Source organism: Hypanus sabinus, chromosome 17, assembly GCF_030144855.1.
Source record: "Hypanus sabinus isolate sHypSab1 chromosome 17, sHypSab1.hap1, whole genome shotgun sequence".
Classification (NCBI taxonomy): domain Eukaryota; kingdom Metazoa; phylum Chordata; class Chondrichthyes; order Myliobatiformes; family Dasyatidae; genus Hypanus; species Hypanus sabinus.
Genome location: NC_082722.1, coordinates 3,905,438 through 3,931,310, shown reverse-complemented (window position 1 = coordinate 3,931,310; position 25,873 = coordinate 3,905,438). Strand labels below are relative to the sequence as shown.

Here is a 25,873-nt window from a genome sequence, read left to right as displayed (position 1 = left end):
TGATATGTGTTTAACCAGTGTCCGATAGAGCCAGTTGTGGGTCCTTGTGAAAGACCACACAACCTTGAACTGGTGGCTTTCATGCTGTGCACAGAAAAGGCTGGTATTGGACCACGTGGTTCCTGCTCCTACACCAAGTACAAACAACAGCTGCATAACTTCAGATGCAGAAGTGTCTTGATCCCTAAGAAATAGAACATACACTGCTTTGTGGACAGATGGTTTAGTAAGGAAGCATAAAAAGCAGGTCCAGGCTGTTGTGAAAGACAGTTCCCAAGAGCACATCCTCCACATCGATGCAACCTGGATTTTTGAAAAGATGTACTTGAGTAATGTTGCTGAGTGACTTCTGTCTTACAGATAGAATATATCTGAGTGTGGCCAATGTTCAGACTCTATTACTAGTGTTAGTAACTTATACTTCTTTTCCTTAAAATTCTCCCAAATACCCACAGTTGCATTCAGTTTCCATTTTCCATTGTATCCATGAGGTGGTGGTTATCTCATAATCAGATTGTTATCTGCTGCTTTCTTTAAGTATATTCTGATCATCCTTTATTTCAGTCAGGAATTTATGACATGTTTTATTAACATCCTTGAGTTATTGTCCCGATATACTTACTGTCTGTAGTTGTGTGTAGACTCTAATGACACTGGCCTGACAGGATCTGCAGCATTTAAATTTGTGCATTCTGAAAGCATTTCATAAACTAACACAAAAAAACAAACTCTTGACAGAATGATTGAATGCAAAGAGAAATGTTGTTTTAAAATTGAAGTCTTTCTTGTATGGTAAAAAGTTCATTTTCCATAAATCACTGGCAGCTACACTTATATACAGATTTTATTCATGAAAGGATAAATTAATATATTACTTGCATTATTTAAAAAGCTTCCAGTTGAGGAGGCCCAAACTAATATAAGGATACACATCTTATTTAAGATGTAAAAGCAAAAAATAACAGATGCCATTCACCTGTCAAGCTTGCCCTTTGCTTACAATCAAGCCAAGGTTACCCAGTCAAGCCACACAGTATCTCTTTATATCCCTCATGGATTATGTTTTATACATGATATTCACACAGGTCCAGCGGACCTTAACACATTGACTTCATAATCTCTGCTAACACTTACTCTTTACTGTCTCTGAAATCAACTGTTCTTCCACTTCTATTCTAAAGAAGGTAATTAACAAAGGTTTAGTCAGTCTAATTAGAAAATCTGCATCTGCAGCTTGCTACCATCCACGCTGGACTCCCTACAATTTGCCTACTGACACAACCGATTGACAGATGACACAATAGCCACAGCTCTACACACTGTCCTTACACAGCTGGACAAGAGGCATGCTTATGTAAGAATGCTCTTTTTGAATGCAGTACAGCATTCAACACCATAATTCCCCCCAGGCTTGACAAGGAGCTCAGAGATTTTGGCCTTCACCTTGCCTTGTGCAGCTGGGTCCTGGACTTCCTGTCAGATCACCAGCAAGTGGTAAGAGTGGGCTCCCTCACCTCTGACCCTCAACACAGGAGCCCCTCAGGCCTGTGTCCTAAGTCCCCCCCTTTACTCCCTGTACATCCATGACTGTGTCGTGACCCATAGCTCCAATCTGCTAATTAAATTTGCTGATGATACAATATTGATTGGCCTCTCAAATAATATGAGGGAGCCTATACATAAGTCATCACCCTGACCCAGTGGTGTCAAGAAAACAACCTCTCCCTCAATGTTGCAAAAACAAAGGAGCTGGTTGTGGACTGCAGGAAGAACTGAGACAGGCTAACCCCTATTGACATCAATGGATCTGGGGTTGAGAGGATTAAGTACACGTGGTCTGTACATACTGGCTATGCGATGGAAAAGGTACAACAGCACCTCCTTCACCTCAAATGGTTGAAGAAGTTCAGCATGAGTTCCCAAATCCTCAAGACTTTTTGCAGGACACAATTGAGAGCATCTTGACTGGCTGCATCTCTGCCAGGTGTGGGAGAGATGCCTCCCTTAATCGCACAACCCTGCAGAGAGTGGTGCGGACAGCCCAGTGCATCTGTGGATGTGAATATCACTCTATTCAGGACATTTACAGTGACAGGTGTGTAAGAAAGGCCCGAAGGATCATTGGGGACCTGAGTCACCTCAGTTGCAAACTGTACCAGCTACACTAATACGATATTTCCAAATGCACCTCTCTAAATCCTTGTATTTGTCATTACCTGGAAAAATTATTGGCATCTTATGCCACTTTTTCCTTAAGCTTCCATCTTTGCCAGTGTACCAAAATGACTACCAACATACCTGTGATAGTGATAAAGACAATCTGTTTTTTTCCAACCATCTTCAGTTGTCTGCAGCCTTTAATGTATTTGAACATAGAACATAGAATAGTACAGCACATTACAGGCCCTTCGGCCCACAATGTTGTGCCGACCCTCAAACCCTGCCTCCCATATAACCCCCCAGCTTAAATTCCTCCATATACCTGTCTAGTAGTCTCTTAAACTTCACTAGTGTATCTGCCTCCACCACTGACTCAAGCAGTGCATTCCACGCACTAACCACTCTCTGAGTGAAAAACCTTCCTCTAATATCCCCCTTGAACTTCCCTCCCCTTACCTTAAAGCCATGTCCTCTTGTACTGAGCAGTGGTGCCCTGGGGAAGAGGCGCTGGCTGTCCACTCTGTCTATTCCTCTTAATATCTTGTACACCTCTATCATGTCTCCTCTTATCCTCCTTCTCTCCAAAGAATAAAGCCCTAGCTCCCTTAATCTCTGATCATAATCCATACTCTCTAAACCAGGCAGCATCCTGGTAAATCTCCTCTGTACCCTTTCCAATGCTTCCACATCCTTCCTATAGTGAGGCGACCAGAACTGGACACAGTACTCCAAGTGTGGCCTAACTAGAGTTTTATAGAGCTGCATCGTTACATTGCGTCTCTTAAACTCTGTCCCTTGACTTATGAAAGCTAACACCCCATAAGCTTTCTTAACTACCCTATCTACCTGTGAGGCAACTTTCAGGGATCTGTGGACATGTACCCCCAGATCGCTTTGCTCCTCCACACTACCAAGTATCCTGCCATTTATTTTGAACTCTGCCTTGGAGTCTGTCCTTCCAAAGTGTACCACCTCACACTTTTCTGGGTTGAACTCCATCTGCCACTTCTCAGCCCACTATCATCCTATCAATGTCTCTCTGCAATCTTCAACAATCCTCTACACTATCTACAACATCACCAACCTTTGTGTCATCTGCAAACTTGCTAACCCACCCTTTTACCCCCACATCTAGGTCGTTAATAAAAATCACAAAAAGTAGAGGTCCCAGAACAGATCCTTGTGGGACACCACTAGTCATAACCTTCCAATCTGAATGTACTCCCTCCACCACGACCCTCTGCCTTCTGCAGGCAAGCCAATTCTGAATCCACCTGGGCAAACTTCCACGGATCCCATACCTTCTGACTTTCTGAATAAGCCTACCATGTGGAACCTTGTCAAATGCCTTACTAAAATCCATGTAGATCACATCCACTGCACTACCCTCATCTATATGCCTGGTCACCTCCTCAAAGAACTCTATCAGGCTTGTTAGGCATGATCTGCCCTTCACAAAGCAATGCTGACTGTCCCTGATCAGACCATGATTCTCTAAATGCCCATAGATCCTATCTCTAAGAATCTTTTCCAACAGACGTAAGGCTCACTGGTCTATAATTACCTGGACTATCCCTACTACCTTTTTTGAACAAGGGGACAGCATTCGCCTCCCTCCAATCCTCCGGTACCATTCCCGTGGACAACGAGGACAGAAAGATCCTAGCCAGAGGCTCAGCAATCTCTTCCCTCGCCTCGTGGAGCAGACTGGGGAATATTCAGTCAGACCCTGGGGACTTATCCATCCTAATGTATTTTAACAACTCCAACACCTCCTCTCCTTTAATATCAACATGCTCCAGAACATCAGCCTCACTCATATTGTCCTTACCGTCATCAAGTTCCCTCTCTTTGGTGAATACTGAAGAGAAGTATTCATTGAGGACCTCTCTCACTTCCACAGCCTCCAGGCACATCTTCCCACCTTTATCTCTAATCGGTCCTACCTTCACTCCTGTCTTCCTTTTGTTCTTCTCGTAATTGAAGAATGCCTTGGGGTTTTCCTTTACCCTGCTCACCAAGGCCTTCTCATGCCCCCTTCTTGCTCTTCTCAGCCCCTTCTTAAGCTCCTTTCTTGCTACCCTATATTCCTCAATAGACCCATCTGATCCTTGCTTCCTAAACCTCATGTCTGCTGCCTTCTTCCACCTGACTAGATTTTCCACTTCACTTGTCACCCATGGTTCCATCACCCTACCATTCTTTATCTTCCTCACCGGGACAAATTTATCCCTAACATCCTGCAAGAGATCCTTAAACATTGACCACAAGTCCATAGTACATTTCCCTGCAAAAACATCATCCTAATTCACACCTACAAGTTCTAGCCTTATAGCCTCATAATTTGTCCTTCCCCAATTAAAAATTTTCCTGTCCTCTCTGGTTCTATCCTTTTCCATGATAATGCTAAAGGCCAGGAAGCGGTGATCACTGTCCCCCAGATGCTCACCCACTGACAGATCTGTGACCTGACCCGGTTCGTTACCTGATACTAGATCTAGTATGGCATTCCCCCTAGTCGGCCTGTCAACATACTGTGACAGGAATCCATCCTGGACACACTTAACAAACTCTGCCCCGTCTAAACCATTGGAACTAATCAAGTGCCAATCAATATTAGGGAAGTTAAAGTCACCCATGATAACAACCCTGTTATTTTTGCACCTTTCCAAAATCTGCCTCCTAATCTGCTCCTCGGTATCTCTGCTGCTACCAGGGGGCCTACTGAGTACCCCCAGTAAAGTGACTACTGCCTTCCTGTTCCTGACTTCCATCCATACTGACTCAAAAGAGGATCCTGCTACATTACTCACCCTTTCTGCAACTGTAATAGTATCCCTGACCAGTAATGCCACCCCTCCTCCCCTCCCCCCTCCCCATTCCCTTTTAAAGCACTGAAATCCAGGAATATTGAGAACCCACTACATCATAATTCCATGTACTTATCCAAGCTCTCAGTTCATCACCATAGTTCCTGATGCTTCTTGCATTGAAGTATGCACACTTTAGCCCTTATACCTTACTACCTTTACACCCTTTTATTCTGCTTCTTTTTCCTCAAAGCCTCTCTATATGTTGTTTGCTTTTAGTATAGTCATTCATTGCCTTCTACTGTTGTTCATTTGGGTGAGACTGCATTTGCCTAGCTGCATGTTGGTCTATTCAGTCATAGCTAAATTATTATCTTCTCATCCTGTTCTGCAATGTTGAACCTGGTGATCCAGGAGGATATGCTAAAGGATTTTTTCCATGATTCCATCCTATTTCTGCTCTATAGCTCCTCACAAAATGAAATACATTTTCTACCAAGACCTAGAAAATATTAATGTTGGCTAAAACATGACATGACAAACTCATGTCAGGTAATGACCAGTTCCTACAGAATGGGTCTAAGTATTTGCCTTTACATTCAATGGCTTTACCATGGCTGATTCTAAATGTTAAGGGATTCCACTTATTCCTTAGTGTGTCGAGAGACCTAACTGAGGATGGTTGGAGTCCAAGTGCCCTAGACTAGAATAGTGACACATTACAAGATAGAGATGAACATAGGGTTTCTAACTAGATGCTGCACAAGAATTAAAGTAGAGCTGATGATTGAGCACTGAATCTCTGTCAGGTGTTCTTTAAATATTAAAATCCTGGTGCCAAACAATGGCTGCCAATTAGTGGGATGTGCCTGACTCTTTAAAGGGGCTGTGCCAGCTATCCATATTGCAGAGAGTTCGAGCGTCTGAACTCCGGAAACTGGCGCAATCAGGTACAGAGCATAACAGGACCCGCTCCCCTGTGGCCGACCGCTGATGGGCCTAGCTGCTCGGAGAGATGATGATGGTAGTCATGAATGTGAGCTGGATCCAGGATGTCCCTTTCAGGAACCCAGCACTATTCCTCAGGTCCAATCCTTCTCTGTCCATGGAAACTGTCGAATACCCTGAATAGTTTGTGAATCCAGAATTCTTTTTATGGTGAGGACCTGCTTCCCATCACCGTATCTGGGTGGTGGCATGGCTGATGGTAGTGGGGCTAAAATACTGGTGCCTACAGGTTTTAGTTTGGAAATGTGGATAGTGGGATTGATATTGAGGATCTTGGAGATCTGCAATATGAAAGCCACCGGGTTTACTTTCTTGAGAACCTTGAGGGTCCAATAAACTTGGGTGCCAACTTCTTAGACTCCACCTGGAGAGCCTATTCCTGAGTAGACAGCCAGACCAGGCTGCAGAACTGGTCCCTGTCTTCTGCTGTAGTTAGCTTTCATTTCAGCCTTATGGACAGAGGTCAACATAACCTCCTTTGCCCTAGTCCATTTTTCCTTGCAGTGTTGGACTAGATCTTTGGCCGTATGAACCCCAGCCACAGCCTGCTGCTCAGAGAAGAGTGGTGGAACATGCCAAAGTGGCATTCAAATGGGGACACTCCATGTACAAAATACTGTAAAGTTTTGTAGGTGACTTCTGCCCACATCAAATGGGCACACTATTCGTCTTGTTTGTCAGTGACCAGGCATCTCAGGGTTCGTTCCATGTCCTGCTTAACCCACTGTGTCTGGCCATAGGACTGTGGGACAAAACCAAGAGGAAAGACATGCTGTCACCCTGATCAGTGTAGAGAACATCCTCCAAAAACATGAAGCGGATTGTGGACCCCAAACCGATACACCGTCTACCAGAAATCCATGGGTCCTGAAGACGACGCAGGTGATCTCAGCAGTCTTTGCCACTGATGGTAGTTTGTCCAACACAATGAATTTGCAGGCTTTTGAAAAGCAATCTACAATTACCATGATGACGTAAGCCTATGAAAAAATCCATGCAGATCTGTGCCTGTGCTCTGTCCGGAACAGGTAGAGGATGAAGGAGCCCTTGATGTTGGGTGTGGGGCTTCTTATTCCAGACAGACTCCTTGCATGCCCACACATATTGTCAGACCTCTTGAGCCATTCCAGGCCACCAGTATCTTCTCTTATTGAACTAGAAGGTCCTGACAACACCTGGGCAAGTGGTCATTCTAAATGTGTACCCCCTTTGAAGAAACTTAAACTTGACAAAATTTGGGATGAACAGACCGGCCTTGGGAATATCTCCTCACACCTGGCCTTGTAAACAAGTGTGTCAATTCTCCAACAAATTGGTGCTATCACCTTAGCTTATATGCTGCCCGACCTGCTGAGTTAATCCAGCTTGTTTGTATGTGTTGATTCTCTCTTTTGGGTTTGTCTCACTGACAAAACAAGGCATCTGATTTTTGATTCTTTGATCCCAGTCGATAGGTCAAAGCAAAATTGAACTGGTTAAAGAAAAGAGACCACCTGGCCTGCCTGGAATTCAGTCTTTTGGCTTATTGAATATAAACCAGGTTTTTGTGGTCTGTCCATACAATAAAAGGGTTCTTAGGGCCCTCAAGCCTGTGATGCCATTCCTCCAGTGCCAACTTGCCTGCAAACAGCTCTCTATTTCTGATGTCATAGTTCACCTCTGCCAAGGATAACCACCTGTAGAAGAAAGCACACGGATATAGTTTATTGTCTGAAGGCATGTGTTGAGACAACACTGCATGCTCTCCGACTTCCAAGGTGTCCACCTCCACAATGAGGGAAGGTCCGTGTTAGGTGAAACCAAAACGGTGGCTGTCGTGAACTGGTGTTTGAGTTCTGCAACAATCCAAGCAAACGAGCCTGTGGATCTCTTCGTTAGTGATGTCAGTGCAGCTGCTACTGAGCTGAAGCTCCTGATGAACTTTCTGTCAAAGTTGGCAAATCCCAGCGATGGTTGAACTTGTTTCACGTTGGATAGTTGTGGCCAGTCAGAGACTGTGTCTTACTAGGTCCATTTTGAGACTGTCAATAGAAATGATATAACCCCAAAATGAAATGATGGTTATGTGAAATTTGGATTTATCCAGCTTGACATTACATCTGTGATCTAGAAGCCTCTTTAAGATATCTCTGACATGAATGACGTGCTCCTCCATGGACTTTGGGAAAATTAGGATGCCATCTCAGTGGACGAAGGCATACTTATGGAGAGCATCCCGAAGCTGTCATTTATAAAGGCCTGGAGAATTGCTGGCACTTTTGCAAGGCTGAGGGACATGACCGGATACTCATAGTGCCCTGTCGGTATGTTGAATGCAGTCATCCACTTGTTACCCTCCTTTATGCGGACCAGATTTCACACACTCCGCTAGTCTTGCCCCTTAGAGAATCTTGAAGGCAGTGTTCATAAGTGGCCATTGTTTGATTCAGCCCTCTATAATCAATGCATGGCCACAAGCTCCTGTCCTTTTTCTGTACAAAGAAGAAGCCTGCACTGGATGATGATGTGGAGAGTTGAATGAATCCCATGATAAGAGCCTCCTTTTTGTACTCCATAGTCATTCTCTCCAGGCTTGAGAGCTCCTATTATCAACCATCAAGGACAAGTATCTGGCAGTAGACCTAATGCACTGTCAGAGGGTTGGTGAGGTGCAAGAATCAAGGCCTTCCTCTTGGTGAAGACCCCTTTCTAATCCTTGTAGATGGAAGAGATCTTGACCAGCTTGGGTGTTGCAACTAAACCCTCCAAAAATGACAGCTGAGGCTCTTTAGGTAATGTGAGTGATTCCGCAGATCTCAGAGTTCACTGGAGTCTTTTGTTGAAAGAGAGACCAAATCTTCATTTGTATCCTCAGATGATGGCAGGGAGGTGCTATAAATTATCTTTGCACTCCTAGGACTAGACTCCAAGGATCAACGTTTAGGAGCTTTTCCCTTAGATGGAACCTGGTGACTGATCCCCATAGACTTTGCTGCTAGGGCTCCAGATTGCTTGGGCATCTCATTGGCAGGCCTTTTGGCTTGCCCCTGAACTAGAGACCCTCTCTCTCCAGTTCCAGCACACCTCCGACTAGATGGTGTTGGGACTTGCACTGTCCTACTAACTGGAGCTGGCTTGTCTGCCCTTGGAGGCCGGACCAGGTCTCCCAAGGGCCCCAAGTTACCACAAGCAAAAGTCTACGTCCACATCGGCTGCTGGCCTCAGGAAAGTCTGGGGATTGGAACTCCAAACCGAAAACATTCCCTCTTGCAACATCTTTTCCTTCCTTCTAGTTCATGGAAGAGCTATGCTCGGACAACCAAGGGTGCCCAAGGATTAAGGGTATGTAAGGAGAATCAATTATATGGAAACAAATGTCCTCTGCATGTTCCCCATTCTCATTCACAAAACTGATATCTGCAGTAGGATCTGCCTGGACCCAAGAGGACAACCATCTAGAGCAGTTGTTAGCATGGGCTTCCTCAACTCCTGAGAGGTATTTTGAGCCAGTGGGCAGTCCCCAGGTTCAGGAAATTACCAGCTGCTCCAGAGTCCACAAAGGCCTTCACCTCTCGCTGGTTCCTTCCACGGGAGATCTCCACCTTCAGCGTGACACCAGAATCAGTAGGATTGGGAGTACTGGCTTCTAATGTCACAGTCCTCCTGACACTGGACGGTCTTAGTAGTTCTCCTGATGGCAGCAGCTTCGTCTTATAGGTAACCTGCTTCCCCACAGTAATAGCAGCAACCTTGACTCCAACGCTGGAATCTCTCTTCAGTGGAGAGTCTTGTGCAGCCGATTTGCATTGGCTCAACAGGATCTTGTGCAGGAGATGGGCTGGTTAATATCTGAGGAATTGGATCTGTGATGCATTGAGACCAGGCGTAGGCTAGCCCTCTTCAACCACCTGAGATAGTCACACTTTCAAACAATCAAGCCTCTAAGTCCTCTGCCGGTTCTTCCAAGTCAAGGGCATTCTTTAATTTACCTTAGAGTCCATAGTGGTACAGAGTGGTCAGGGCCTTCTCATGCCAGCCACACTTTTCGGCCAAAGTCCGAACCTTGCTAGCATTATTGGCTGTTGACCGACTATCCTAATACATCTTCATCAGACGGTCTGATGCTCTGTTACCTCCAATGGGATGATGGCATTTATTGAATTCTTCTGAATCAGAACAGATCTCTGACCTCTATTCCCAATGCACGTTGGCCCAGGCCAAGTCTCTGCTGGTCAGGAAAGAGATGATGAAGGCCTCCTTTCCGCACTCCATGGGAACATGGGAACAATGAACACTGATTGAGGAAGATGTGGCAAGAGCCCTGGTCAACGCTGAATTTCTGTGGGGTCAGAAGATGGACTTACTCCACAGAGTGATTCTAGCTTCCTCCTAACAACAGTTGGTGCTTGGCGACCTGAAGGTCGTGAATCTCCTGGCTCTGCCTTGAAGTTTTCTCACTGTTGCTTTCTACAGCTGATGAGAGGCTCCGGTACCCTGCTGAGTCCACGTTAGGCTGAATTGTACTGTGACAAGAGATGTAGGCGAGGGAGGTTAGAGTGCTGGAGTATCCAAGGCTAGAGCTGAAACATGATATGAGACTGAAATGAAAGCAAGCTTTCAAACTAGACACTAGATGAAAATCAAAGTAGAGCTGACAATCGAACACCAAACCTTAGTTCAGGTGCTCTTTAAATATTAAAATCCTGGCACCAAAACATCACCACCAATTAGTGGGGCTGATCTGAATCTTTAAGGGGGCCATGCCAGCTATTCATATTCTGGAGAGTCAGAGTGTCTAAACCCGGAAGTTGTCACGGTTGCGTCCATATCATAACACTTAGCCCAGTTATTTCTGACCAGTAGTAACAACCATAGTGCCAAATATGTGGGGAGGCTATACTAGGTTGCTTGAAACATTGAATTTAGAAGCCTAGATTTATAATCCAGGGTAAGATTTCACTTATCTTTAAAAAAGAATGGAATTGAATTTACTCAGTGATTGAATTTAAATACTTATCAGAGTCAAGAAGTGGTGGAGTGTTGTATTGTCATTCAGGTGTAACCGGTATGTAACTGCGGGTCAGAGTAATTACTCTGTCAGATGACTTGTATACCATTCTAAACATCTGTAAAATTAGTTGGACTTCGCAGCATGTAGGATTGAGTCAAACTAGATCCAAACATAGCAAAATCACTCTTTCAGGAGCAAGTGAATAAATTTGAAGTGCATTTCCATCAAGTAACCAAGCAACAGTCCAAAGCTGCTTTCACAAAACTTATTCCACAAAGCACAAGGGCAGCCCAAGCTTGGGAACATCACCAACATCATCCTTCATGACTATTAGATCTATAGTTTGGAGTTTCCTACTGATTGTGGGAATCCACTCACCTAAAGGACTATACCAGTCTAAAGAGAAACTCATCACCTCCTTACCTATTGCAGTTCTGAATGGACAGCAATTACAGGCATTGCTAATGATATTCTAATCCCATAACCCCACAATTGAATAAGTATATATTCAAAACTGTGAATAGAAACTTATTCACAAACAAGAGAAAATCTGAGCAACACACACAAAGTGCTGGAGGAACTCAGCAGACTAGAGAGCATCAATGGAAAAAAGTATAGTCGACTTTTCGGGCCGAAACCCTTTGGCAGGACCTGACTCACAACTGTGCTGCAACACACAGCTCGAACCACATCATCAAGTTCGCCGATGACATGACCGTGGTAGGTCTCATCAGCAAGAATGACAAGTCAGCTTACAGAGAGGAGGTGCAGTGGCTAACGGACTGGTGCAGAGCCAACAACCTGTCTCTGAATGTGAACAAAACAAAAGAGATGGTTGTTGACTTCAGGAGGGCACAGAGCGACCACTCCCGCTGAACATCGACGGCTCCTCGGTGTTCACCAAATTTCTTGGTGTTCACCTGGCGGAGAATCTCACCTGGTTCCTCAACACCAGCTCCATAGCAAAGAAAGCCCAGCAGTGTCGCTACTTTCTGCGAAGGCTGAGGGAAGTCCATCTCCCACCCCCCCTCCTCATCATATTCTACAGGGGCTGCATTGAGAGCATCCTGAGCAGCTGCATCACTGCCTGGTTTGGAAATTGCACCATCTCGGATCGCAAGACCCTGCAGCGGATAGTGAGGTCAGCTGAGAAGATCATCGGGGTCTCTCTTCTTGCCATTATGGACATTTACACTACACGCTGCATCCGCAAAGCAAACAGCTTTATGAAGGACCCCACGCACCCCTCATACAAACTCTTCTCCCTCCTGCCATCTGGGAAAAGGCTCCGAAGCATTCGGGCTCTCACGACCAGACTATGTAACAGTTTCTTCCCCCAAGCTATCAGACTCCTCAATACCCAGAGCCTGGACTGACACCTTACTCCCCAATTGTCCTATTTATTATTTATTGTATTGCCTGCACTGTTTTGTGCACTTTATGCAGTCCTGGGTAGGTCTGTATTCTAGCGTAGTTGTTTTTTTGGGGGTTTTTTTAAGTAATTCAGTCTAGTTTTTGTACTGTGTCATGTAACACCATGGTCCTGAAAAAACGTTGTCTCATTTTTAGTATGTACTGTACCAGCAGTTATGGTCGAAAAGTGATTTGACTTGGCTTGACTTGAAATGTTGACTATTCTTTTTTTCCATAGATGCTGCCTGGCCTGTTGAGTTCCTCCAGTTTTTTTGTGTATGTTGGTTGACAAGATACTTCTTCAAGATTCATATTTCATGTGCTTGTGACTAATCTTTTGCCCTTTCGTGTGCTCTTTCGTCCAAAATACTAACTCAGTGCACTTTGCTGTACAAGGTTCAAAACTGAATTCACTTCAGCTAATTCCAAACGTTCTGCTCTGTCTGGCTGATTGCCACAGGAACCTGCTCCATTCACTCACTAACATTGTTCAGTCTTGAACTGGACTGGCTTTACTTCTTGACGTACAAACAAGCTGGATGAACTGAGCAGGTCGGGCAGCATCCGTTAAAAGGAGCAGTCAACGTTTCGGGCCGAGACCCTTCGTCAGGACTGAAGAGGGATGGGGCAGGGGCCCGATAAAGAAGGTGGGAGGAGGGTGGGAAGGAGAAGGCTGGTAGGTGCCAGGTGAAAAACCAATCAGAGGAAAGATCAAGGGGTGGGAGAGGGGAAGCAAGGAGGGGATAGGCCGGAGAGGTGAAGAAGGAATATAAGGGGAAAGCACTATGGGTAGTAGAAGAAGGCAGAATCATGAGAGAGGTGATAGGCAGCTGGAAGAGGAGACAAAGTAAAAGTAGGATGGGGGGGAGAGGAAGGGTTCACCTTTTCGACCTGCTGAGTTCATCAGCTTTTTTGTACGTCTTGATTTGACCACAGCATCTGCAGTGTCCTTTATGTTGACTTTACTTCTTACATCCTTCACATACATGACTAAAAATCTTTACGTTACATCTCCATCTAAATGTGCAATCTGCAATCACAGTAACTTATAATAATTTATAATAAACAGAACAGTCAATGTAATATGGAGTACACTCAAGCCAGCATGAGTTAATCATTCTGATGGTCTGCTGGAAGAAGCTGTCCTGAAGCCTGTTGGTCCTGGCTTTTATACTGCGGTACCATTTCCCGGATGGTAGCAGCTGGAATAGATTGTGGTTGGGGTGACTTGGGTCCCCAGTGATCATGTGGGCCCTTTTTACACATCTGTCTCTGTAAATATCCTGAATCATGGGAGGTTCACAACTACAGATGCACTGGGCTGTCCGCTCCACTCTCTGCTGTAAAGGGAGGTACAGTTCCCATACCAGGCAATAATGCAGCCAATCAAGATGCTCTCAATTGTGTCCCTGTAGAAGGTTCTAAGGATTTGGGGGCCCATACCAAACTTCCTCACCATCTGAAGTGAAAGAGGCACTGTTGTGCCTTTTTCACCACACAGCTGGTGTGTACAGACCACGTGAGATCCTCAGTGATGTGGATGCTGAGGAACTTAAACCTTTTCACTCTCTCAACCCCATAACCATTGATGTCAACAGGGGTTAACCCAGCTTCATTCCTCCTGTAATCCACAACCAGCTTCTTTGTTTTTGCAACATTGAGGGAGGAGTTATTTTCTTCACACCACTGTGTCAGAGAGATGACTTCTTCTCTACTCATTGCCTTTGGTTGCAAACCAAGTATCCCATCCTCAGCACTATCACTCTGGTTCCTGTTCCCCTGCCAAATTAACTTGATCAACTGTAGTAAACCTGCCTGCAAGTATATTGGACCCTCTTGGTTTTAGATGTAACCCAACCCTTTTGAACAGGTCGTGCCTTCCGCTGTAGAGATCCTAATGATTCATAAATCTGAACCCCACCCTCCTGCACTAGTTCCTCAGTCATGCATTCACCTGCCAAATCATTGTATTCTTACGTCACTGGTACTTGGCGCAGGCAGCAATCCAGAGATCACTCCCCTGGATATCCTGTTTTTCAGCTTTCTACCTTGTTCCATAAAATCTCTCTTCAGGACTTCCTCATCTCGTCCACCTATGTCATTAGTGCCAGTGTGCGCCAGGACTTCTGGTTGCTCACCTTTGCCCTTGAGAATGACATGGACCCGATCTGAGACACTTGGGAGGAAACAAACCATCTAGGTGTCTTTCATACCCACAGAATCTCATCTCTTTTACTCTGACTATGGAACACTGCAGTCCTCATCACCTCACTGTTCTGCTGAGGCACAGGACAGTCTTAATGCCAGAGACTCGGTTAATGTCTCTTCCCCTGGTAGATTGTCCTCCTCAGCATAACTAAAGTTTTATAATTATTGAGGGGAACAGTTACTGGCGTACACCGCACTGGCTGTGCATATCCTTCCTTCTCCTGACAGTCACCCAGTTATCTATCTCCTGCAATCACCTCTCTGTAGCTCCCATCTATCACCTCCTCATTCTCCCCTATGAGTTGAAGGTCATCGAGCAGTCACTCCAGTTCCTTAATGTGTTCTCTTAAGAGCTGCAGCTTGGTGCACCTGGTACAAATGGAAGCTAGCACACTGCCACTTCACAAACCACACTACTGCACTATAGACCTCCTCCTCCTCCCAGGCACTATTACTCCTCAAGGTCTTCTGTTCTCCCTGTCTCATTTGGAGACCCAGGCCATTGTCAAAGTGCTACAGCATGGCTTCATTCAACCATCCCACTTCCCAGCTTTCTTTATCAAAAAGAAAGATGGGACCTCTGTCCCCTTATCAACTACCATGGAATCAACAAAATCACAATTAAGAATGGCTACCCTCTTCCTTTGATTTATAGCACATTCAAAGCGCTCTGTGAGTCTCAGACTGGATTTGTGGAGCGCATACAAGCCAATCAGCATCCGCCAGGGGCATGATAATTAAACGATGTTCATAATACCTACTGGTCACTACGAATATTTTGTGATTCCAACAGTCCAGCTGTTTTCCAAATCTTCTTCAATGAGATCCTCCAACTCTTGCTACACAGATATGTGTTCATCCACCTGAATGTTCTATGCATCTTCTCCAAGGACTCCCAAGACCACATCCGTTCAGTCCTTCAGCATCTCCTTGAAAACCAGCTGTACTGCAAGTTAGAGAAATGCCATTTCCACACCCCAGTCATTTTCTTCCTGTGTTATTTGCTTTCACCCCAAGGCATTGATGAGGAGAAAGTGTGCGCGGTCGTTGAATGGCCCTGACCACACTCCCTCAAACAGCTACAGTTCTTCTCCAACTTCTACCACTACTTCATCAGGAACCACAGTTAAATCATAGCTTTTCTCATCTACGTCAAGGATAACCTAGCCATCCAAACCCCTCTGGAGCTTTTGTGGTAAACGTGGGCGCTGGGCCATTCTCTCCCAGCGAGCACCAGATTAGAAGATACATGTTTGTGACTTCTCACACAAATTCAACTCTGCACAGAGCCATTATGAAGTAGGAGACAGGGAGCTACTCTCTTTTAAATGGGCCCTGGATGAACGGAGACATTGGATGATGGGAAACAACAAGCCTTTCTTGATCTGGAATGACCATCTGAACCTTATATCCATTCAATAGATCCACCAACTCAACCCCTGTCAGGCTCACTGGGCCCTCTTCAAGCAGTTCAACTTCAACACCTACCGACCCAGCTCCAAGAATACAAAGGCAACTGCCTGTCACAAAAGTTCAACTCACCTGAAACAGAGAGTAGCCATCTGCCCGTTATTCAATCCTTGAGGATCCTTATCCCCAGTGTCTTGAGATTTGAGAGTTAGATCCGCCAGGCTCTTCGCCTTCTCATCAATAGGTGATCACAGCGGCACCCTTCACCTGAGTACCTGTGTTACATAAGAAGCGTCATCTTGAAAGGGTGTCCATAATGAACAACCCTGGCAGCTGGAACCCGTGGTGTTCACAGACCTCTGATGTCCCAATGCGCTGGCATTGTCAAAGCTGCAAGGTGATCGTCACTTCCTAACGTCGTACCAAAGTGAACATAGTGTAAGAAACCGGCTCGGGCTAATGTGTTTTGCTGCACTAGTTAGTAGTCTGTTTTGCATGCTTATGTTGGAGGCCTTGCTGACCGGGCTTATTGAGGAAGGGAAATTAGGACGAATTATGCATCTCTGCCTGGCTGAGTGTAAACTATCAGCCATTTTAGCAAGCTCCCTGTTGTCCTTCGTGGTGCATTACCGAGGGCTATGCAAACTTGATCAGGGATTTTGCTGTTTGAAGAGCTCTTTAAAAATAAAACAAGGAGAGACAGCATGTGGTCCATTATCTCTGACAGCTTGGCATCTGGTGAGGCTGAGCAAGCAGAGCCAAGTCGGTCAGATTCCAATAGCCCAAACGTCTGTAAAATGTGAGTTTTCAGCAATCGGCATTTATTGTGCTCAGGTGGCTGTTCTAGCAGATTCATCACTCTCACAGCGATGGCATTACTGAGCTATGCCACCACATGAAAAAATTTGGTGTCGTCAGCGGTGATTTCTCATATTGCGAATTGGGCTTTAGCTTTTACAAACCAAGCAACCGCACTTTGCTCAAAGGGACTGTGTTGGCCAACGTTTTCAATAGATCTGGAATTGTCCTAAAGCATCAGGTCACCAGTGTAGGTTTTTGCAAATAAAACGGTGTGGCATTTTATGTTTTAGAAAATTGTAACACATTTTATTGAATTCCAGAAGATGAAAACAGAGCAGAGATTTCTTGAGGCATGGTGAAAGCAGATCCCCAAGCAGAATCAGCACTAGGAGTGGAGATCCGTGTAGGAAGGAGGCCACAGAGAATACTGCTGGTTGGGGAAATAAGTCTGGACAGTTCAGGTTGCTGATCCTCAGGAATGGGTAATGACAGTAGATCTGGAACACTTCAGAACTAGTAGGAATTAGTAAGAACTAAGCGGCTGCCCCAATTAAACAAAGTTTCATGGAAATAGTTAAAAAGGTATAAAAAAGACAAACTACTGCTTTATTGAGTAACAAATTATGTATTTAAATAAAATACAAAATGAATTAAGATGCTAGCAGAACTACTACAGTACTATAAAACTGTATTAGTTCCTAATAGTTATTGACGGAGGAATTCATTCAGTGTATGCTGATGTGTTCTTCTGTTGACTGTAAATGAATAAAATTAGCACAGACACCTAGTGCAGATAGACTACCTCTTGATGAAGGGTTTCAGCCCGAAACTTCATCTCTACCTCCTCCCATAGATGCTGTCTGGCCTGCTGAATTCTGCCAGCATTTTGTGTTTTTACCTTCAGTCTGTGCTTTTGATGATTGCATCCTCTGATTTTTCATTTTAATGGTAATATTCAAGATGGTTGTTGATACCTTCAAATTCTTCACAGTTCCTAACTTGTTGACGTAGTGAAATTGTCTCATTTTCACTCCCAACATTTCTAGCACCTCCAAGCCTGAATGCTTGAAATTGCAGTGAGCAAAACGGTTCTGAATTGTCTTCCTGTTTATTACTGATCAGCTATCAGTAACAAAAATCTCTGCTTTTTGAACATAAATATTCTATTTAAAAATTGTTCGCTCTAAACACAGTGCCGTGGCTAACGACTGCATATGATTGATGTTCATTAGAAAATGTTCAACAACAGACAACTCTATTCAGCAGCATAGTATCCCAAATAAATAAAAAGAATCCTGGTTATTTTCTCCAATTGTTTTTATTCTTTAAGAGTTGTCCCAAATTAGCAGTTGTCTCAATTAACCAGAATCCACCTTAACAAATGCTTCAATTTTTTCTAAGGGATCTTAATAAGGGTTACAAGCTTGGGATGGTAGCAGAGGCTGAGGATGGTAAGGAATTCTGAAGTGCAGTCTAGGAATTTAGGAACACTGAATACGTAACATTGGGAAGTGAAAAGGTAATATAAAGAGAGAATTCCAGGGAGGGTTTAATAAAAAAGGAGAAGTAAAGGTGATAGGTTTGGGTCTGACAAGGGAGCCAAAATACATGCACAGAATTCATCTGCAAATTTACTTAGTAATGTTCAGGTAGATTTGTTTTGGATATAACTTAAGAGCAGGGACTAAACGATAGACCTGTGTTTGAAAATTAAGATGATTGCATTTTGTTTGGAGATTCATTAGAAGCTGAGATTGTTTTTGGTGGGGAGGGTGAATGTGCAGTTTTGGCTTGAAAATGGCTTCAGTTTAATCATACTTAATCCCTAGCACTGGGTGATAGACTGGTTGTCTAATGGAATAGATTTTAACTGTTTACAGTAATTCCATGTGGCATTTATATTGCCTCAATACCTACCTGCTTGTTCCTAGCAGTTCACCTGTCTGCAGAAGAGGTACAGAAACAGAGCAGCTGAAAACAAATGAAAGCAACAATCGAACAAAACTCACAGATGAAGCTTCCATTCAGGAATCTGCCTTGCTTACTGAGGATGATGACAGGTTAGAAAATATAAATGATTCTGAGCAGAAATTAGGCTAGCTTAGAGTTGCTTCATATGGAATAACCTGTACATATAATAAGTACATAAGAGCATAAGAAATAGGAGCCGCAGAAGGCAATCTAGCCATGGAGTCACCTATCTGCCATTTCCCAATAACTCTTAATTCCTTTACTATACAAAAATCTGCCTAGCACTGTCTTGAATGTATTTAATAAGGTAGCTTCCCTGGGCAGAAAATCGCACAGATTCATTCTGCTCTGGGAAAAGTGGTTTCTCCTCATCTCTGTCCAAAATCTATTCCTCCAAATCTTGAGGTTATGCCCCCAGCTATAGTTTCACTTACCAGTAGAAACAACTTTCCTGCCTATACTTTTATATTTTATATTGTTCTATAAGATATCCTTTCATTCTTCTGAATTCTGGCGAGTACAATCCCAAGCGACCTAATTTCTCCTCATAGGCTAACCCCCATCTCTGGAATTAACCTGGTGAACCTTCTCTGCACTCCCTTCAATGCCAGTATTTATTTATTTTATTTACTATTAAGTGCAATCGTGAACAATAGCCAGATCAGAAATGCTGATCAACTAGTTCCCAAAGAGAACTCCGATAGGCCAATCAGATGGGTCGCTGCTGCTCAGCGATAGAACACAAAAAAAATCATACGTACAATAAAGAAACTTAAAAAATAGTAGAAACACTGGAGTCATGATGATCCTGATGGAGAGAGACATTTATACACATGCTGTCCTCCATAATTCAGAGAGATTGAAGGATAAAGGTTACAGGGTGACAGGAGCTCTTGATCTCACAAGTGCTCTTGAAAGTCAGGTACTAACCCTACCTGCCCATAACCAAGCATTGCCGTCCGGTCCCCTTCATGATAGTTTATGAAGAAGCTTGTGACTTCCCTCCCAGACATGATAGGTGTTTGTTCACTCGACTCCTGAACGCTTGGACCCCATCGTCGCAGATGTTCCAACCACAGCATCTGGAAGGCTGTTCCAAATTCTGATAGCACAGTGAAGGAAGCTTCTGTCCAGTGTGTAGCTTCTCGCATCAGGCATAGAAACAGCATGAGTCGGCATAGATGAACTTGATGGTGTGGTGCGCTGTCTCTCATGAGATGAAGGCAGCATTGAATGAAGGTCTGAGGGCTGTGGCTGTATCGCACAGTAGCTGCAGCAACCTGTCATCTGTGTGTAAGCTACTGATGGCTAGCTTCTCACGAGCTGTGGCTTCATCTACACCTATAATCCTGAGAGCCTGTCTGTGAATGGAATCAAGCTGGCTGAGGACAGTCTGTGAGGCATTCATCCATGATAAGCAGGCATACTTCATGATACTTTGTACCTGGGGTTTGTAAACCGTGGCTCTGCCCTCTTTGTTTAGTTTGGATGCTACTTTCCACAGAGCTCTAAGCCTTTGTCCAGCCTTCTTTGAAATAGACAATAGACAATAGGTGCAGAAGTAGACCATTCGGCCCTTTGAGCCTGCACCACCATTCTGAGATCATGGCTGATCATCTACTATCAATACCCGGTTCCTGCCTTGTCCCCATATCCCTTGATTCCCCTATCCATAAGATACCTATCTAGCTCCTTCTTGAAAGCATCCAGAGAATTGGCCTCCACTGCCTTCCGAGGCAGTGTATTCCAGACCCCCACAACTCTCTGGGAGAAGAAGTTTTTCCTTAACTCTGTCCTAAATGACCTACTCCTTATTCTCAAACCTTGCCCTCTGGTACTGGACTCTCCCAGCATCTGGAACATATTTCCTGCCTCTATCTTGTCCAATCCCTTAATAATCTTGTATGTTGCAATCAGATCCCCTCTCAATCTCCTTAATTCCAGCGTGTACAAGCCCAGTCTCTCTAACCTCTCTGCATAAGACAGTCCGGACATCCCAGGAATTAACCTTGTGAATCTACTCTGCACTTCCTCTACAGCCAGGAGATATTCTTCCTTAACCCTGGAGACCAAAACTGTACACAATACTCCAGGTGTGGTCTCATTAGAGTCCTGTACAAATGCAAAAGGATTTCCTTGCTCTTATACTGAATTTCCTTTGTAATAAAGGCCAACATTCCATTAGCCTTCTTCACTGCCTACTGCACTTGCTCATTCACCTTCAGTGACTGATGAACAAGGACTCCTAGATCTCTTTGTATTTCTCCCTTACCTAACTCTACACCGCTCAGATAATAATCTGCCTTCCTGTTCTTACTCCCAAAGTGGATAACCTCACACTTATTCACATTAAACGTCATCTGCCAAGTATCTGCCCACTCACCCAGCCTATCCAAGTCACCCTGAATTCTCCTAACATCCTCATCACATGTCACACTGCCACCCAGTTTAGTATCATCAGCAAACTTGCTGATGTTATTCTCAATGCCTTCATCTAAATCGTTGATGTAAATCGTAAACAGCTGTGATCCCAATACCGAGCCCTGTGGCACCCCACTAGTCACCACCTGCCATTCCGAGAAACACCCATTCACCGCTACCCTTTGTTTTCTATCTGCCAACCAGTTTTCTATCCATGTCAATATCTTCCCCCCAATGCCATGAGCACTGATTCTACCCACCAATCTCCTATGTGGGACCTTATCAAATGCCTTCTGAAAATAAAGGTACACTACATCCACTGGATCTCCCTTGTCTAACTTCTTGGTTACATCCTCGAAAAACTCCAATAGATTAGTCAAGCATGATTTTCCTTTGGTAAATCCATGCTGGCTCGGCCCAATCCTATCACTGCTATCTAGATATGCCACTATTTCATCTTTAATAATGGACTCTAGCATCTTCCCCACAACTGATGTTAGGCTGACAGGATGATCATTCTCTGTTTTCTCCCTCCCTCCTTTCTTAAAAAGTGGGATAACATTAGCCATTCTCCAATCCTCAGGAACTGATCCTGAATCTAAGGAACATTGGAAAATGATTACCAATGCATCCGCAATTTCCAGAGCCACCTCCTTTAGTACCCTAAGATGCAGACCATCTGGACCTGGGGATCTGTTAGCCTTCAGTCCCATCAGTCTACTCATCACCATTTCCTTTCTAATGTCAATCTTTTTCATTTCCTCTGTTACCCTATGTCCTTGGCCCATCCATACATCTGGGACAGGGGTCAGCAACCTTTACCACTGAAAGAGCCATTTGGACCCGTTTCCCACAGAAAAGAAAACACTGGGAGCCGCAAAACCCGTTTGACATTTAAAATGAAATAACACTGCATACAACGTTTTGTTTTGCCTTTATGCTATGTATAAACAAACTATAATGTGTTGCATTTATGAAATTGATGAACTCCTGCAGAGAAAACGAAATTACATTTCTGCATGCAACAAAAACATTTTGAACTCCGAAAAAAAGACGTTGGGTTGAAGGTTACTTTTAAGTAAAACACTCAACGGCTATTTGAGTCCTTCTTTTATTTATGAAAAACGCCAAACTTAAATTTGCCGCCAGCAGCAAACCAAAAATAACGTCAGCCAGCTGTCAACCTGAAAAATAAAAGGACTCTTTCACTGAACAATGAAAACATATGAATATACGTAAAATAATAGGCAATTAAAATATTTATCATACTTGTTCAGGTTGACTCACACCTGACAATGCAGTCGTATTCAGTAGGGATGGATCGATGCTTAGGGGAGTGACCGGGAAGGATAATGTGTTTTTTTCCTCTCTGAACTCACAGAAGAGTTTCCCAAACGATGTTTGCATTGCGATGATTGCAGAATGTAAATACCCCGAATTTATCATGTCGTGACCTTGTTTGAACTCTCTCAAATTGGGGAAGTGAGACAATGTGCCTTTCTGTAAATCTCTGGCAAGCAAAGTCAACTTGCGCTCGAATGCCAAAACATCCTCCAACATGTGCAGGGCTGTACGTCCTTACCCCGTTGAAGAGCTGTGTTCAGCGTGTTCAGGTGCGCTGTCATGTCTACCATGAAGTGTAGCTTTTCCAGCCACTCTGGCTGTTCCAGCTCAGGAAAGGTAAGCCCTTTGCTGCCCAGGAAAGTTTTCACTTCTTCCAGACACGCGACAAAGCGTTTCAGCACCTCCCCTCTGGACAGCCAGCGATAAAAACACGTTGTAGCGGTGTGCTACACGCAGTCAGTAAACTGCAGTCAAAGATAGCTTTATTCGAACTAAACAGCCTTGCTTTTAAGCCTCCCTCAACCCGCCCCCCATGGGCGCGGATGCTGCAAAAGACACGTACTCACAAACCCCCGTAGGCTATCTCCCTTAGCCTGAACGCTGGCTAATTGTGAGCCGGTTCGGATGTGTCAGGAAATGGGTCGCCACGACGTCTTATTTAGATTGTACAAGATCACCATAATCTTCAAATTTAGATTTACATTTCAAAAACTAACAAACTAACATAAAATACATTTTAATTAAATACTGACCATGTAGCGGTGTGCTACACGCAGCGCTAAAATTACGACACGGAGTCGGTAACTGCAGTCGAAGGAGAAAACTTTATTCGAAATCTTCAGCCTCACTTTTAAGCCTCCCTCAACCTGCCCCCCCCCATGGCGCAGAGGCTCCAAAGCTCTGTGCTTGCAAAACCCCGTAGGCTATCTAATTGTGAGTCGGTTCGGATGTGCCAGGAAAAGGGTCGCCACAACCAATTATTTCCCAAAGCAACAGGGAGCCGCAGCACAGACGTAAAAGAGCCACATGTGGCTCTGGAGCCGCGGGTTGCCGACCCCCGATCTGGGAGATTGCTTGTGTCTTCCCTAGTGAAGACAGATCTAAAGTACTTATTAAGTTCTTCTGCCATTTCTCTGTTTCCCATAACAATTTCACCCAATTCATTCAATAGCCCAACATTGTTCTTAACTATCTTCTTTCTCTTCACATACCTAAAAAAGCTTTTGCTATCCTCCTTTATATTCCTGGCTAGCTTGCGTTCGTACCTCATTTTTTCTCCCCGTATTGCCTTTTTAGTTAAGTTCTGTTGTTCCTTAAACATTTCCCAATCATCTGTCTTTCCACTCACCTTAGCTCTGTCATACTTTGTTTTTAATGCTATGCGATCTTTGACTTCCTTTGTCAACCACTGTGGCCCCTTTCCCCCCTTTGAATCCTTCCTTCTCCGGGGGATGAACTGATTATGCACCTTGTGCATTATTCCCAAGAATACCTGCCATTGCTGTTCCACTGTCTTTTCTGCTAGGATATCCATCCATTTAACTTTGGCCAGCTCCTCCCTCATGGCTCCATAGTTTCCCCTGTTCAACTGCAGCACTGACACCTCCGATCTGCCCTTATCCTTCTCAAATTGCAGATAAAAACTTAACATATTATGATCACTACCTTCTAATGGCTCCTTTACTTCAAGATCGCTTATCAAATCCTGTTCATTACACAACACTAAATCCAGAATAGCCGTGTCCCTGGTTGGCTCTCGTACAAGCTGTTCCAAGAATGCATCCCATAGGCCCTCTACAAACTCCCTATCCTGTGGTCCAGCACCAACCTGATTCTCCCAGTTCACCTGCATGTTGAAATCCCCCATAACTACTGCGACATTACCTTTGCCACATGCCAATGTTAACTGCCTATTCAACTTGCACCCAATATCCATGCTACTGTTTGGGGGCCTGTAGACAACACCCATTAGGGTCTTTTTGCCCTTACTGTTCCTCAGTTCTATCCACACAGACTCTACTTCTCCTGATCCTATGTCCCCCTTTGCAAAGGACTGAATCTCATTCCTCACCAACAGGGCCACCCCCCCCCCCCCCCCGCACACATTTCTGTCCCTACGATAGCACGTATACCCTTGTACATTCATTTCCCAGGTCTGATCTCCCTGCAGCCATGTCTCCGTTATCCCAACAACATCATAGTTACCCATTCACACCTGAACTTCAAGCTCATCCGCCTTATTTCTGACACTTCGTGCATTCAGATATAAAATTTTTAGCCCATTTCTCCTCTCTGTTTAAATCGCTGCCTATTGTGCTTAACCCAGCTCCCCGAACTCCCATCGGGCTATACGCCCTTTGAATTATGTTGTCCTTCCTAAATTTACTTAATCTTTCTGCACATTTAACTCCACGTTCCGTCAGACCATCCCTCTGTACATGTGTCCTCCTTATCACTTGTTCCGCCTCACCTTTCTCTAATACACACTTAATATTCCGGAACCATGTAGTCCCCACCTGTCCTTTATTCTTCCTCTCGCTATCCTCTCTCACATTCTGGATCCCTGCCCCCTGCAAATTTAGTTTAACCCCCCCTCCCCCCGAGCAGCACTAGCAAACTTTTCTGCAAGAATGTTAGTACCGCTCCAGTTCAGGTGCAAACAGTCCCTTCGGGACAGATCCCACCTTCCCTCAAAGAGGAAGTCTATTTACCTCTTTATATTCTGGCCTTAAATTTCTCAGATAGTATCCAGTGAACCTCTGCTTTGCTTGTATCAATTTTCCAGAGAGTCATCAGGAGACTGGTGAACTACATATACCTGTCTGGACATGCCCCCCCCCCCCCCTCCGCTGACTGCTCCTGTGGCTCCTCCCACGGACCCCAGTATAAAGACGATTGAGTCCTGAGCCTGGCCCTCAGTCTCCAGGATGTAGTATGGTGGTCAACTACTGCTTGTTCTTTCTTCCAGACAATAAAATCCAATATCTCGCCTTCACGTCTCAGAGAGAGTTATTGATGGTGCATCAGAGACACACCAAGGAAACAGGCCCCTCAGCCCAGTGTCCACACCAAACATCATCTATTTAAACTAATTCTACATTAAGCCTGTTTTATTCTCCCCATATTCCCATCAACTCTCCCCTTATTCTACCACTCATGTACAGGCAATTTATTGCAACCAGTGAATGTAGGTTTGCTCTATTTGTACCAGTCATGATTTTATAACCTATCAACAAATTTCATAATTGTTGTTCTAACAAAAAACCCAGGTTCCCCCAGTCTAACCTGGGAACTGAAATCCTTCCTCATTGGAATAATTATGGTAAATTATGGATAC

At 44.4% G+C, this 25,873-nt stretch overlaps 1 protein-coding gene across 4 annotated transcripts in view; it reads left to right on the top strand.

Moving 5' to 3' along the window:
* The window catches only part of hydin (HYDIN axonemal central pair apparatus protein), a 1,146,554-nt gene that overhangs the window by 564,114 nt on the left and 556,567 nt on the right, over positions 1 to 25,873 (top strand). For 2 of the 4 annotated variants that reach the window (XM_059992474.1, XM_059992478.1), the window contains one exon: positions 18,732 to 18,860. The exons of 1 other annotated variant lie outside the window; for it this stretch is intronic. In XM_059992474.1, the coding sequence (XP_059848457.1) occupies positions 18,732 to 18,860 (129 nt within the window). The remainder of the gene's footprint in view (positions 1 to 18,731; positions 18,861 to 25,873) is intronic. One more of the 4 variants, XM_059992476.1, reaches the window with a different exon arrangement.